This window comes from Mastigoproctus giganteus, chromosome 6 (genome assembly GCF_048544385.1).
Source record: "Mastigoproctus giganteus isolate SK-2022 chromosome 6, ASM4854438v1, whole genome shotgun sequence".
NCBI classification, from domain to species: Eukaryota; Metazoa; Arthropoda; class Arachnida; order Uropygi; family Thelyphonidae; genus Mastigoproctus; species Mastigoproctus giganteus.
In genome coordinates this window covers 77,660,045-77,677,020 of record NC_143580.1, presented here as the reverse complement: position 1 = coordinate 77,677,020, position 16,976 = coordinate 77,660,045, and the positions used below count along the sequence as shown (strand labels likewise).

The window sequence follows — 16,976 nt, the reverse complement described above, 5'->3', positions numbered from 1 at the left end:
GTGGAGAAGTTAGAAGACAGAGAGCCATCTACCATCACCCTCAGTGAGCGATCAGAGAGAAAACTGGATAACCAATTACTAAAAACAATTGGCAAACCATAAGATGGAAGCTTGTTTAGAAGACCTTTATGCCAAACATGATCGAAAGCTTTTGAGATGTCAAGAGCAACTACTTGTGTTTCCCAGAACCTTTCCATTGAATTAGTCCATAAATGAGTAACATAAGCCAGAATATCACCAGTAGATCGACACTGACGGAATCCATACTGGCGATCGTTGATCAGACGGAAGGTTTCTAGGTAGTTTAAGAGTTGGCGGTTAATTGATTTCTCCATTACTTTAGAAAGAGTAGAAGTAATTGCAATGGGACGATAATTGGATGGGAGGGATTTGTCACTCTTTTTAGGAACTGGCTGGATATGAGCAAATTTCCAAGCAGAAGGAAAAACACCTTTGGAATAAGAAAGTGAAAAAAGGCGGCAAAAATAGGAGTAAGTTCAGGAGCACACGTTTTGAGAACAAGTGGAGAAATACCTTCAGGACCTGGAGCTTTCTTAGCATCAAGATTCATCAAAATCCTTCTGATATCCTTTTGACGGAAGACCACAGGAGGCATTGAATGGAGCGTGTTAGGAATGGTGGGAGGTGTTTTACCAAGATCATTAATACATGAGCTCGAAGAAAAATGGGATGCTAGCAGGTCAGCTTTATCCTTGGCTGAAGTGACAACAGAACCATCTGGTTTGGACAGAGGTGGGAGCAGAGATGGGCAAAAGTTGTGGCCAATAGCTTTGGCAAGAGACCAGAATGCTCGGCTACCATTAGGGCAAGAAGCAAGTTTTCTACTCTTAGCCTGTACGAACTCTAGTTTGCACTGATTAATAACTGCTTTACAATTGTTGCGAGCTTTGGTGTAGGCAGAAAATGAAACTGAAGAATTAGAAACAAGCCAATTACGATATGCAACGTTCTTCTCTTGGACAGCCTTAGCACATTTATTGGAAAACCAAGGTTTAGATAAAGGACGAGATTTTAAAGTGGAGTGTGGGATAAAGGATTCCATTCCTGCAAGAATAATTTCACTGACACGATCTGAGCAAACGTTGACATCAGAAGTTTTGAAACAGTAATCAGACCAAGGAAAAGAAGAAAAGAAGTCTCGCAGGTCATCCCATTTTGCATTCTTGTAATGCCAAACAATACGAGGTTGGGAATAGCCATGAGATAAAGGTTCCATTGGAGAAGAGACAATCACCAAGTTGTGATCTGAAGTGCCTAAAGGACCTCTCACTTCAACCTTGTACTTAGAAGGGTTGTTTTTGAGAAAAAGATCAAGCGTATTGGCTGTATGATTAGGATTGTCCGGTATTCTTGTAGGTAAATGAACAATCTGTGCTAGGTCATTAGTAATTGCAAAAGCCTCAGCATCTCGACCTGCTGGGTCGGTGTGACTAGAAAACGGAAGCCAGCTGGAGTTGTGAACGTTAAAATCACCAAGGAAAATTACCTCACTGTTAGGAAAGTTGGACTGGAGAAAGTCAAGTTGCAAAGAGAGGAAGTCAAAGAGCTCCAAGTGATTAGTGGAGTTGGGTGAACGATAGAGACAACAGATGAATTTTACACAATGAGGTAGAGAGATTTTAAGCCAGAGAAGATCAAAGAGAGGAGATTCCAAATTGCCAAGTCTCTGACCCCTTGCATAGAGTTCACTTGAATTGCGACTTCTTAAGACAGTTTTGGTTGAAAATGTTTTCACCTGTGGCTGCAGCAACCTCAAGAGACAGTTAATTACAGGTTTGTATGGTTGTGTCTTGTTGTTAAAACTAGATAGTGGTCTGTTCTAATTGATGTAGCCTTCGGGCGACCTTGATCAGCTCTTCTTGTAATGGTTTGTGTTTCCTGAAACTGCTTCCATATGCCAAGATGATACTACCTGACAAATTAAGCCAACATGCCACCTCTGCCTGCAACTGCCAAGCTTCAAGTCATCCAACAGCCTGCCATCTCAAAGAATCATCTAAACAACGATCACTTGCCAACTTTACTGGAGATGTGGCTATCACACTGAGCAAGCCATAAAACAGGAATCCAGTGATGTGGTTGCAACCCATGTCTTTATAGGCATGAATAATTTGCATAATGTGCAGCACTGTAAGGTGACTGATTTTGCATGCTAGGATGCCTATTATATCAAATATTCATTTTTGGCAACACTGTTCACAATAAAATAATCGTGAAAAACATTTTGTTCTGTTAATTTTGTTGAGCAGTATATTTGGGAACGAAAACAGTTATGGGAACGAGAGTAGCCTTGTTCAGGCAAAGTTTTTACTGCTCCTGGAAATAGAGAAGTGTTTTCTGTTTTATTAGCTTAAATTGGCATAATAACTTATTTTCTAGAGTAGCTTTATATTCCTAGTTACGATACTTGGTTTAAAGTTTAACTTAGATAGAGATTTTGTAGGTTATTACTTAGAATTAGTAAGGGTATCCATTCCACGTGTTACAAGTTTGCAGCTCTGATGAACAAGAAGTTTTTTAGCCATATTTAGCCACTTTATTGGCCAATTATTATATTAAATGATTTTCTATAAGTAGCTTATAGACCTAGTCAAGATCCTTGGTTTATTCTGAATTGAGACAGCGAGATTTTGGAATTTAAATAATACTTAAGGGTCTGTAGATTTTACCATTCATAACTTGCCGCCATTGTTATACGATACAACGTTATATCCTGAACTAGACAGCTTTAGCTTACTATAGTGTAGTATATTATATAATATTGTCAGTTAACCTTGTTAAACTTCATTGTCAATTAAATTGTACTTTTTAATTAAATACATATAACGACTTAGATTTTACAAATGTAACATAATTAATTAATACATAACTTGATATGGAACTCGTAGAAAATATTTGATACTGAAAAATATATACAGTGTTATAACTGTGTTGGGATACAAGTTTAGGGTTATAATTTTGTACTGAAATTGAAATTTTATTGAAATTAAATCGAAATCATGACTCAGACATGAGCAGCAAAGCAAAAGGCTCAAGAAAATGGGAGTGCTGTGGCTCAGGGGATAACTGAGGGGGGCAGCTGCCCTCTGAATCACAACCTCTTAAAATGCACTGCTTGCTTGATGTTTGTGGAGCAATCGGGTATGGGACATGATATTGCCATGAGGGATGTCTTTGTGGGTGCGTGCGATGTAAGGAGTGTAAAGAAAACAGACGACAACTCAGCATTGTTATGGGCCTATATAAGAGCTTGAAGGACAGGGTGAATGCCCTCAAAGGATCTAAATTGAGGGGCCCATCAAGCTCTCAGCCGCCCACATCAACGCCAGAGCTTGCAACTGATCATTGCGCAACACAGCAGCAACCCCCAAGGCAGAATGCGTTGGTCCCACAGGAACTAGTAGTTGTTAGTGACTATTGTCAGGGAAACGGGGAACATGGTATGTAAAAAGAATAGGTGGAACAGGACCAGGGTATGTCTGCCAGGTGCAAAGGTTGATGACGTAGAGCAGATATTGTTTAAGGGCACAAAAGGTGACATTGTTGAACATGTTGGAACTAATGATATTAAGAGTAGGAGACCGGCAGAATTATTAAACAAGTACAGGTCACTGTTGAAAAAAGCCGTGAATTAGGGTTGAATTTGAAAGTGTCTGCAATTCTGCTCAGACACGATAGGAGGGAGTATATGATGAGAGCCTTGTCGATAAATTCGGCCATGGAAAGATTGTGCAAGGTTCAAGGGGTAGAATTTTTTTCAGCCTGGTCTGTACTTGTTAACAGGAGAGACTGCTTCTACAGGGATGGGATACACTTAAATAGAAAGGGTGCAAGAATATTTGCTGATGCTATCGAGGCAGTGTTATGTGGGTCGGAAAACTGCAAGCTTGGGGGAATACAAGGACTAATAGATTAACAGTAGCCACTCGCAGAGGTGAAAGTAATTCTTGAAATGCTTCTATTGGAATGAGCAGCAGCTGGGAAAACAGGATGCAGGGTATTTTAGAGACTGCTGGGAGTCACTGCGGTACAAGTAAACACATGGGTTGTGTTAGGGTAGCTAAGAATAGGAACAGGTGCATGTATACTTGCGTGTACACCAATGCGAGGAGTTTGATAAATAAATTTGATGAATTTGAGGTATTGCTCAAAACATCAAAGGCAGATATTGTTGGGATATCAGAGACGTGGTGTCACACAGATATTAGCATTAGCATTAGTAGAGGCATTTGATGCAAGAAAGCAAACTTATGCAGCATCAGCCAAAAAAATTAAAGTAAAATAAATAAGTAAAAAAATAACCACTTCCACTTCACCCCTCTGTTCGTTCGAAATACCTGTCCAGCAGAGCCTTAAACTTATTTAGGCTATCAACTTCCACGACAAGGGATGGAAGTCTGTTCCACCTACCAACCACCCGCTGGCTAAAGGCAATTTTCCGCACATCTATCCTACATCTGTCTTTCCTCAATTTGAATTTATGCCCTCTCAGGTGATTATTCTGAGCAAGAGGAAGAATCCCATCAGCATTGAGCATGCTCAAACCATTCAAGTCTTTGTACACCTCTATCAGATCACCTCGCTGGTGCCTAGTCTCCAGACACTGTAATTCGCAAAACTTAAGCCTTTCTTCGTAAGAGCACCCCTTTGTTCCATTCACTAATCTTGCTCTTCTCTGTACTCGTTCCAGCATCTCTACATCCTTCTTGAAATGAGGCCTCCAGGCCTGTATACAGTACTCTAGGTGTGGCCTGACCATTGCCTTATACAAGGGAATAATCACCTCCTTATCCCTGCTAGAAATATTCCTATATATCATTGACAATACACCATGAGCTACTCTTGCAGCCCATCTGCACTGCTCAGAGAACTTCATATCTGCCTGCACAACCACCCCCAGGTCCCTTTCATTCTCTACCACTGTCAGTGCAGTACCACAGAGTTGATACGTTGCTCTGGGGTTGCTGTTTCCCATATGTAGTACTTTACATTTGTCAATGTTAAACTTCATTTGCCACCTCTCAGCCCATCTGTTCAACCTTTCCAGATCCTGTTGCAGCAGCATAGTGTCAGTAGTGTCCTTGACAACCCTGCCAACCTTCGTATCGTCTGCAAACTTGGACATTAAGCTTGATATATCATCATCAATATCATTTATAAATACAGAAAACAATAATGGACCCAATACTGAACCCTGAGGGACTCCACTAATAACATTAGTCCACGAAGAGCAGTGTCAATTGATTACCACTCTCTGTCTTCTCCCCCTCAACCACCCCTTTATCCATAGCAGCAATTTGCCTCCAATGCCACACTGCTCCAATTTGTGCAGCAGTCTTCCATGTGCAACAGTATCAAAAGCCTTTCTGAGATCCAAGTATATAATATCAAAGTTATTCCCTGCATCCAATTCTTTTGTGACTGCATCATAGTATCCAATCAAATTGGTCAGGTAAGACTTCCCCTTAACAAAACCATGCTGTGTCCGAGCTATAACTGAAGTCTTGTCTAGATGATCCTGCAGTGCTTCTTTAACCAGTGCCTCCATTAATTTTCCGGGAACAGAAGTTAAACTCACAGGTCTATAATTACTTGTGTCAGCCTTTGATCCTCCCTTGTGAATTGCGGTCATATTTGCACATCTCCAGTCCATGAGTACCTCCCCTGAGTCCAAGGAAGCTCTCACAATTATGGCTATGGGTTTGCTTACTTCCTTTGCTACCTCCTTTAATATAACTGGATAGATCCCATCCACCCCATGTGCCTTTCTTGTGTTTATCTTCAACAATTTCTCCTCCACTTTACTCTCAGTTATTACAAGATTCTCTAGCTTACTGCTAGAGTTGAATACACCTCTGGCATTCCCCTCGCTGAATAACTCCTCATGTGTGAATGTCGATGCAAAATATTCATTTAGTTTGTTAGCTACCTGAGCAGGGTCATCAACAGTTGAACCATTGATATCAAGTGGACCAATCTGATTCATCCCCTTCCTTCTAGAGTTTACATAAGTAAAGAACTCTTTGCTGTTTTTCTTCGCATCCCTTGCCAAGGATCTCTCGTAATCTGCGTTCGCCTGCCTAACCTCCTTTGTAACTTGGTTACAGATCAACTTGTATCTATCATAGGCTTCTGTGTCATGTGTTAATTTGTATGTATCCCATGCATTTTTCTTTTTGCCATATGCCTCATTAGTTCATCTGACATCCATTTAGGCCTAAACCTTGAACAATATTTCTTAGTTGGTATGTAAAGCCTAGTAGCTTCCAAGATAAGTTCTTTGAATGCTTCCCATTTTGAATTTGCTGTTGGTAACATCATCAGTTGATCCCACTGTATAGAATTTAAATACTGTCTCAGTCCATCGTAGTCGCCTTTACGAAAGCAATACCCCTTCCCTTTACCCCTAATGGTAGTTACCTCTTTGACTAACTCCCACTTCAGAACACTGTGATCACTGCCACATAGTGGTTCATTTATCTGCAGATTCTTAATGCATGAAGAATCACTACTGATAATCAAATCAAGAGTATTACTCCCTCTAGTTGCCTCCCAAACATGCTGATGAAGAAAACAATCATCCAATAAATCCACAAAAGCCTTGGTAGTTTGTGAGTGACCAGCCCCCAAATTCCAGTCAATATCTGGGAAATTAAAATCCCCCATTATAAGACTCTCTGATTTACTGGCCCACTATTTCTCTGTACAGTTTCTTATTATACTCATCAGAGTCATTAGGCCTATAGCACACTCTTACTCTCAATTTTGATCTCCCAATGCTTATGTCACACCAAACTGACTCGACACTGCACTGTCCAGCAATGTCGACTGGCTTCACTTCCTTGGATTTTATGTGTTTCTTAACTAATAGCATAACCCCTCCTCCCTTCCTATCAGGTAATGACAGGTATTTTGAAAGAACGGAGGGGTGAAGTGGACGTTTTTTTTTTTTTTTTTTTTTTTTTTGGCTGATGCTGCATAAGCTTGCTTTCTTGCATCATATGCCTCTACTAATGCTAACCTCACCTTCGATTAAGTTACCAAGTCTGCCACTTACAAGCTATCATTACTTGATTCAACCTTCATTAAGCTACCAAATCTGCCACTTACAGTCTACCATTACTTGATTCAACCATTATTCATCTCAGTTGTCATAACTTTTTTGGTTTGTTTGTTTGTTATTTGGTTTTTAGGAACATTAGCAACTAAGGCATTTCTTCGGGGATATGCGGTGGTCATTCCGTGACCTTTCCGCATCCTCCGTATTTGGTGGTTACGGGCTCGAATCCCGGTCTAATCAAGAAGCATTTGCACGCACTGCTGCTCCTGCCCACCTGGCTATGGAGGCACCAACTGTTTTGGTGATTGGTGTGGGAGAACAAAGGGGTTCTCGTATCAAGAAAAGCTTCAGTTCTGCAAATTGCAGAATGTGATCTGATTGAGGTGTTTAAGGATTTGAATGGATTGAGCAAATTCAATGCTGATGGGATTCTTCCTCTTGCCTAGACTACACACATGAAGGGATTTAAATTCAAACTGAGGAAGGATGATTATAGAATACATGTGCAGAAGTTTGTCTTAATCCAGTAGGCAGCTGATTGCTGGAACAAACTTCTGTGGGTTGTTAATGAAGTGGATAGCTTGAATAAAATTCAAGGAAGAATTTATTCAAGCTATTCACTTGAAAAAAAAAAAAAAAAAAAAACCCTTCCCATTTCTCCTATCTATCCTCTCCAATAGTCTTCTATTGGAGAGGATGGATAGGAGAAATGAGAAGTTTGGGGTTTTTTTTGGCCGATGTGTATACGCTTGCTTTCTGGCATCATTTGCCACTAATAATACTAATACTATTTGCTATCTAATTCTTTTTGCTTCAGAGGTAGTTGTTGTTGTTTTTTGGTTTTTAGGAGCATTAGCAATTAAGGCCATATTGCTCCGGGAATATGCGGTGGTCATTCCCTGACCTTTCCGCATCCTCCGTATTTGGTGGTGACGGGCTTGAACCCCCGGTCTAATCAAGAAGCGTGTGCTACGCACTGTTGCTCCTTCCCACCTGGCTACAGAGGTGCCCTTCAGAGGTAGTACTTTTCCAAACTAGCTTTTGAACAGGTTAAGAGAAAAAAATTTGCTTCTACACAATAACTGCAGGAAAATACAGTAGTACAACAATGAATGCTTTTTATATTTCAGAGTGTAGCCTTTTTTCACAACATTCTAGCAAAATCAACAACTATATGCATTTCTTTTGAGTTTAACAAAATCACAAGCAAATGGATTTAGGATTTACTCCCATGTAGTCCATTAAACAAAGTTTCACTTTACTGAAGTTAAAGTTGACAAAGATTGTTATACTCTATAATTGTAATACTGGCATGGTTTTTTAATCACTGCCACTCTAAATCCACAAAAAATGTTTGCAAATATCAACAAAGGATCTGATATCACCACATGTGACCTGACAAGGGATAATAAAGCACATGATGAGGTTCAGAACTATGAATTAGAGATATACATCAACAGTAATAAAAGCACCTAGGTGATGCAGAATTTCCTAATATATGAGCAGTATCCCTAGTAGTTTATCTGAGTCAAATCAATAGTTAAGTGTATATGAGACATATAAAATAAAGCAATTATTAAAACTTATACATAATTTTGCTTATTGCAACCTGTGTAAAGCAAGATAACTAGAATATGTCAAAGAATTTTATTTTGCTGCTCTTAGTCTTATGCTTGACAGTTTGACATTGTAGTTCATTCATTCTGAAAGGTCAGTTTGTGGCTCTTTTTTGTGTGCTATAAATTTTAATTTGAAAATTTTAACTATGTAATTCTTCTTTACGTATTTTAAATTCTAAAAGATAAGATTCTTTTGTAGACGCTGGCAAATGTTTCTTCTAATATACTACTATATGGTACATTCTATGATTCCCCCACCCTCTTCCAAAGAAGTATTAGAGATGAATGGCATTAATATTTACATATTATTTTGTGTATTTCATTTCATATGTCTTTAGTATTAGCTGATTTATTTACTAAAGAGGTGAACTGGATCCATGTTATTTTCTGGTTCTGTCACCTTGTTCAATATGAGATTTTCTGTGTTTAGGTAGCCATAGACACAATTACACTTTTTTTTTCTTTTTTTTTTTTTTGCTGCTTTTATGTTTCTAAACAGTTCCCATGGATTTTGTGGGTTTATTATGAACCACACAGATTTTGGACGGTGTACTTTTGTTCACTTTTAATAAAATTTCTGTGGCATATACTAGTTTTATTGGTTCTTCTCGATAACTTGAAGATAAAAGACTACATATGCCTTATACTTTTCCCAATTTTGTTCACCTCTCATGGCATCTCCCACAGTCTGGAAAATTTTATACAGTAATCCATCATATATTATATCCCAAGTTTACCAGGACTAAAGGAGTTCAAGGTGCATTACAATTTCCTTCTTTAATTTTTAAAACACTAAGGAATATTTAGCAGCTGTATAATAAAAATCATTACATCACAATTAAGACCATTCCCTACTGCCATTCACCTGCTATTTCAAAATTTTGATTACCAATTTAATACAGCAAATTCTTCAGCAGCATGATTTTATTATCCCTAATGATATATTTAAACATCAGCCTACCCTCAAATCTATCACACTTATATCTACATTCACACAGTTTTAAATGAAAAGATCATTTATAATAAGCAAAAGTGCAACCTGAATTAAAACATTATGTACTTTATAATCATTTAAAAATTAAACACAGATCTGCAGCAGATATCTGATTATACAGACTTACAATTGTAAAAATTAAAAAATAAAAATAATACTGTTATTATTAGCACAAGCAATAACAATTAATATAAAAAACACACTTCATAATACCTCAGTAATTTCCCAAGTGACACTAATTGTCCAACATATTCCATAATGTCTAACAAGTACTGCTTTTAAGACCCATCCAAAGAAATGCCCAACTGCAAATACATCAAAATGGCTCCAAATTCTTTCTAGTGTGATATCTGAACAGTTTACACCATATTCCTATTCAAATACATATAAACAACCTTTACTATATGCAATCATAAATATCTGAAAATTTATACATTTGTATTGGAAAACATATATACAAAATATAGTATGTTACCAAAAGTAACAGTACTGACAAACTGCATATTGTATACAAACTGTTGGTTACACAAATATTGTATTGGGCATAATGGTGTTTGTCCATCTTCAGACATATAAATAGTTTCAGATGGTAGAAATATCATCGGCAATCAATGTACCAGGTGAAAATGAGCTCAACAAATCTGAATGTGGCTAGGCAGTATAATGCTATAAGACACAACTTAGTGGATGCCAGATATCAGAGTTTTTGTACTACCTTCCACTTCTGAACCACATTCTTTCCTAATCATTGTACAGAAGTGGAATGCAACTAGTCTTGAAAAAGTTGAACATCAACCAAAAAGACTATTCAGTTTGAACAGACACATCCAAATAGCTGATCACATCATCTCAAAAAACCACAGTCAAAGTTACCAACAAATGTACAAGAAAACTCTTAATGCATATGCTGTAAGCACACCATACCCCCAACATGGGCTCCATGGATGAGGTGCCACTCACAAAAATATCAAGACAAAAGTTAATGCACAGCAATGAGTACAATGGCATCATGCTTGGAGGAAGTCACCTTTGAAGAAGAGCAACACGATTTTCTGGGATAACAAATCTTAATGTATGCTGTTTTCAACAGACAGAACTTGATGCCAACCAATAAAATGATAGAAAGTTTTGAAAAGGGCTATACCATCACAATTACGAAGTATGCTTATAGTATCTAATGGTTTTGACCTACTTTGTATGGTGCTGTGACACACACACTTTGGTTGCAATGTTAGGATTCAATGGCACATAAAGCTGCTGGTTGGTTGATTGTTTAAGGATTTTATGGAACATTAGCATAAAGCTGCATTGGCTGTATAGTGCTGGACTGATGAAACATATCTCAAAAGGAACATTGATTACTACATGAAATTATTTACAAATTTCGATCATTTAAGATGTACAAACTTCCTACAATCACTTTCAACACTAAAATCCACAATATGTTTATGTTTCTAGATTCTGGCTTCTTACTGAATTCTATCTTTAGACAATGGGGGAACCTGTAAAGTGTATCAAGTACCATGCAAAGATTGTCTTTCTACGGAACTCTGTACACTTTTCAGATATTATAAATAGCATGTGAAACTTAAAGATAATCTTTGGCTGGATTAAAGGAACTTATGGTTGTCTGTTTCAACTTCTCTATAGCATGGTACAGTGCCCCCTTAACAGCTCTCTTAAATTAATGCTTTACTCTCTATGACTCACTCCTGAGTTATTTTGTGGAACTCTAGAGGATAGGAAGCATTAGCTTTATTACTACAAGATTTATGGAGATCTGAGATAACAAAAGAATTCTGTCACAAATATTTGTGCGACAGAATGACTACATCATATATTGTAGGTACAGCAATGTGATTATACCAGGGGTGGTATAGTTACATAGCTTGACTATATATAATTTTCCTTTAAAAAAATGTGATATTTTGCAATTATATTATATATGGCATTTCCCTTCCTTTTCTCTCTTAATTTTTATAAATTTCTTATTCTATTTATGTCATATCTTTATCCTTTCCATTATTATTATTATTACATTTCATTTTATTTGTACTTTAATTTACATGTGTGTGTGTGTGTATTTTTTTATGCTGGCCTCATTTTTGGGGCAGGATCTATGTGGCCATCTTTCAGAGTAGCATTTTACTATTGTTTTCTTTTTTTTTTTCCATTTCATACTCTACTATTTCTATTACATAATTAAAGTTTAATATTAACAAATGCAAAGTACTGCATATGGGTAGTAGCAACCCCAGAGAAACGTGCCAATTGCGTGGTACTACACTCAGGGTAGTAGAGTATGAAAAAGCCCTAGGTGTAATTGTACAGTCAGATATGAAGTTTTCTGAGCAGTGCAGACAAGCTGCCAGAGCAGTTCAAGGGGTCTTGTCAATGAAATACAAGAATTTTGCTAGTGGGGATAAGGAGGTGATTATCCCTTTGTATAATGCAATTGTCAGAACATGCCTTGAGTACTGCATATCTGGAGGCTTCATTTTAGGAAGGTTACTAGAACGAGTACAGAGAAGGGCAACGAGATTGGTGAGGAGAACGAAGTGGTCCTCTTACCAAGAAAGGCTTGAGTTCAGAAAATTGTTAACAGGAGAGACTGTTTCTATAGGGGTGGGATACACTTAAATAGAAAGGGCACAAGAATATTTGCTGATGCTATTGAGGACAATGTTATGTTTGATTTTGCTGTGATTTTGGGTTTTATGGGGCAAAGGCAACTGAGGCCATGATGTGCAAAATCCCCAATGTTAAGGTGAGTTGGAAAACTGCTAGCTTGAGAGGGGAGATTCATAGGCTAATAGAGTAACAGTAACCACAGGCAGAGGTGATTCTTGCACTGCTTCTATTGGAATGAGCAACAGATCTGTTAAACTTCTCTTCTGGGGAAAATAACGGAGTCACTGGTTAAAGAAGCATTGCAGGATCATCTAGACAAGACTGCGGTAATAGTTAAGATACAGAATGGGTTTGTTAAAGGGAAGTCTTGTCTGACCAATTTGACTGGATACTATGTGGTTACAAAGGAACAGGATGCAGAAAATAATTTTGATATCAATATACTTGGATTTCAGGAAAGCTTTTAATACCCTTGTACATGGAAGACTACTGTAAAAAATTGGAGCAGTATGGCATTAAAGGCAAGTTGCTACAATGGATAAAAGGATGATTGAGTGTGACAAGACAGAGAGAAGTGGTAATCAATGAACACTGCTTTTCATGGACTAATATTATTAGTGGAGTTCCCCAGGGTTCTGTGTTTGGCCCATTGTTGTTTTGTACATTTATGAATGATATTGATGAAGGTATATAAGGCTTAATGTCAAAGTTTGCAGATGATACAAAGGTTGGCAGCAGGGTTGTTAATGATGGTATGCTACTACAAGCCGACAGGGCTAGCCAGGTGGGTAAAGTGCCTGCCTTGCAACCCAAAGGTCATGGGGTCGAATCCTGCCTCGGGCTTGGATCAGAGTAAAATGCAAAGACTTTGGGAGGTGCATTATGGCCACAGAAGCCGATGCGCCAACAAATAACAAAAAAAAAGAAAAAAAAATGCTACTACAATAGGATCTAGAAAAGTTGGGCAGATGGGCTGAGAAGTGGCAACTGAAGTTTAACATTAACAAATGGAAAGTACTGCATATGGATAGCAGTAACCTCAGCGAAATGTGTGGTACTACACTCAGGGAAGTGGATAATTAAAAAGACCTGGGGGGTAATTGTTCAGTCAGATATGAATTTTTCTGAGCAGTGCAACCAGACTGCCAGTAAAAAATATCATGGGGTCTTGTCAATGACATACAGGAAGGATGTCGAGTTCCTAGAACGAGTACAGAGAAGGACAACAAGACTGGTGAGGGGAACAAAGGGTGCTCTTATGAAGAAAGGCTTAAGTTCTGTAAACTGCAGTGTCTGGGAACTAGGCACCTATGAGGTGATCTGATTGAGATGTATAAGGCCTTGAATGGATCGAGCAGGCTCAATGCTGATGGGATTCTTCCTCTTGCCAGATTACACACCTGAGGGGGCATGAACTCAAATCGAGGAAAGACAGTTGTCGAATAGATGTGCGGAAATTTGCCTTTAGCTAGCGGATAGTTAATTGTTGGAACAAACTTCCGTCTGTTGTTGTGTTGATAGTTTAAATGAATTCAAGGAAGAACTGGACACACTTTTAGAGCATATAGATGTGTGAAATGGGAGTTTTTTTTTTTTTTTTTTTTGGCTGATGCTGTATAAGCTTGCTTTCTTGCATCTTATGCCACTACTAATGCTAGTGCTAATATTTTTTCAAACTGTTTTTCTTCTTTTGCCGTATTCTAGTATTGTTCTTTCATTTTATTTTTTTCTCTCCTTTTTTTCCCTCTCTTTCTCCCCCCCCATTTTTATGGTACCGCAATCACAGGCAATTGGCTTCTGCCTTCCAGTGGATGCAGGATCTTTATATTAGTCCTCTTAAACTGGTCAGTACATGCATAGTTGCGGCCTAGCTCCTCGTGGCATGGTCAGGTACTAGGAGGCAGCTTTCTTCATGATTGCTACTTACTGGTAGCAAAGTAGCCAGAAGCAACTTAAGAACAGAATAACACACACAGTACACAAACCTAACAGTTTACTCATCTCTGGCCATTTTATAGAGTTCTGTAATCATCACAGAGTACTATGGCAGAGTTTAGCTAGCAATCAGGAGAGCCACCCTACCTAAGACACAACACACATCCAGATGCCTCTCCATGGAAAGATCTATTACCATAAATTCAAAGCACTAGAAAGTTTCATATCCTGATAAAATTATTATTATTATTATTATTAGCCATATGGTGCAAGGAAGCTTGAGGTTTATGTTGCACCAGCCAAAAAAAAAATTCCCCGAGTTACCCTGAGAGAGAGAGAGAGTGTGTGTCTGAAGTAGAAAGGAATCACGAAGAAAGAGAAGAATGATGATATCCAGCTCAGGACCCTGGGTTTGCCAAGCCCATACTCACCAGATGTGAGCCCGTGGGGTTTGTTGTAAAAAATATAAAGTGTTGTTAAATTCAATTTAGATTTGAAAATAAGTTTCTATGTTGTGTCATCTTCAGAGCTGTTGTGCTTTCAGCTCCTTCAGATCCTCCCAAGGGGGGGTGGGAGATCAACTAATTCTTAATTATTTCTAACTCTATTATCAACGCCATTCTTGCAATTTTTCCTAAAACAATCTGTGTATTTAAGTCAGTCCAACCATTGATTGACACAGTCCACAGCTTCTTCCAGAATTTTGAGTTGACGGCTTTAATTCTTCCAGTAAAGTCTTCAATGCACTCAATGGAGTCATCTATGTTAAAACTGTTTGAGAATTTAGTTGCACTGAATTTCGAATCATTGCTACCCAAATTTCTGTCTTGTATCACTCCTTGCTTCAAAGGTTTGGGGAAGGTGAGGGAAGGAAACAAAAGGAGACTACAATATATATGATGTATAATTCTTGTGGATGACCACATGCAGTGGCCAAAAACAATAATATTTTGAAATGAAGATTTTCGTTGACAAAATATTTTTTGACTTCTTAGCTCGAGAAGATATCATCCAGTCTGTGAATAATAATATAGTCATCGAACCTCTTCTATTAGTTTGCCAACACAAAGGAAGATCGCTATTACTTTTATTTTTGAGAGCTAATATCTTCTTGATAAAGCATCGTGGACTTGATTACAACTCCGCATAATGCACTGGGGAAAAAAATAATAATAATTCAAAATCGCAAGTCGTTGGAGAATCATTAGCATTAGCATTAGTAGAGGTATTTGATGCAAGAAAGCAAGCTTATGCAGCATCAGCCAAAAAAAAAAACCCACTTCCACTTCACCCCTCTGTTCGTTCAAAATACCTGTCCAGCTGAGCCTTAAACTTATTTAGGCTATCAACCTCCACCACAAGGGATGGAAGTCTGTTCCACCAACCAACCACCCGCTGGCTAAAGGCAAATTTCCGCACGTCTATCCTACATCTGTCTTTCCTCAATTTGAATTTATGCCCTCTCAGGTGATTTTTCTGAGCTAGAGGAAGAATCCCATCAGCATTGAGCATGCTTAAATCATTCAAGGCTTTATACACCTCTATCAGATCACCTCGCTGGTGCCTAGTCTCCAGACACTGTTTTTTGCAAAACTTAAGCCTTTCTTCGTAAGAGCACCCCTTTGTTCCATTCACTAATCTTGTTGCCCTACTCTGTACTCGTTCCAGCAGCTCTACATCCTTCTTGAAATGAGGCCTCCAGACCTGTATACAGTACTCTAGGTGTGGCCTGACCATTGCCTTATACAATGGAATAATCACCTCCTTATCCCTGATGGAAAAATTCCTGTATTTCATTGACAATACTCCATGAGCTACTCTTGCAGCCCGTCTGCACTGCTCAGAGAACTTCATATCTGCCTGCACAACCACCCCCAAGTCCCTTTCATTCTCTACCACTGTCAGTGTAGTACCACAGAGTTGATACGTTGCTGAATCAAAGAAAGCAAGTCAGCAGAGGAATTATTTTCAATAATAAATTTTCCAACAGTAATAAAATAAAAATAAATTAACTAACCCACCATGGTAATTATTACAAAAACAAATGATTTTCCTAAAAAATTTACAATTTTCATATTAATAAATTAACCTTTGCTAGCATATCGTGGTCCTTGAGGATGTCACAGACATTCTCTCAGACATGCCAGACAAGCTGTACTGGCTATCTGGGAGTCAAAAACGCTGATGAAACTGATATTCGGGTGACATTTGAGTCAAGTAGACCCAATTTCGGCAAATTCTGGACAGTCTGTGACAGCCAAATTCTCCGCTTGCACCTCCACAATGGTGGGACTGTTAGTAATCCTGGGTATAACCTCCACACACAAGCACACTGTGGGTGACCATCCAGGTATGAACCAATGTGACCAGGGGTCGAGTTGTGGCACCCACACCACATGGAGGAATTCTGCCACTCTGTGTTACCAGGAAATACTAGATGGTAGATGACTCTCATCAACCGGTGCAATACCGCCACTTTGCTTATTGGAGACTTGAAGTGGTAGAATTCACTTTTCGACTCGAGAGCTAAGTTCCAGTCAACCCTTCCCCATCTCTTCCATCATACAGTATGACTGACGACTTTTGAGGTTATGATGAACATCATGACGAGATCCGATCTTCCTTACATTTTGAAGGTACAGCTCTAAAATGGTGTTTGCAGGCCAGCCATTAGTTAGTACACCGGACCAAACTTATTGGTAACTCTTTAGGAGGC

The 16,976-nt window shown here is 38.5% G+C and overlaps 1 protein-coding gene across 1 annotated transcript in view; it reads right to left on the bottom strand.

Moving 5' to 3' along the window:
• Positions 1 to 16,976, bottom strand: part of LOC150084421 (phosphatidylserine synthase-like) — a 235,729-nt gene that overhangs the window by 161,088 nt on the left and 57,665 nt on the right. Inside the window, exon 5 of the mRNA XM_090375214.1 lies at positions 9,908 to 10,066. Coding sequence (XP_090231340.1) covers positions 9,908 to 10,066 — 159 coding nt within the window. The remainder of the gene's footprint in view (positions 1 to 9,907; positions 10,067 to 16,976) is intronic.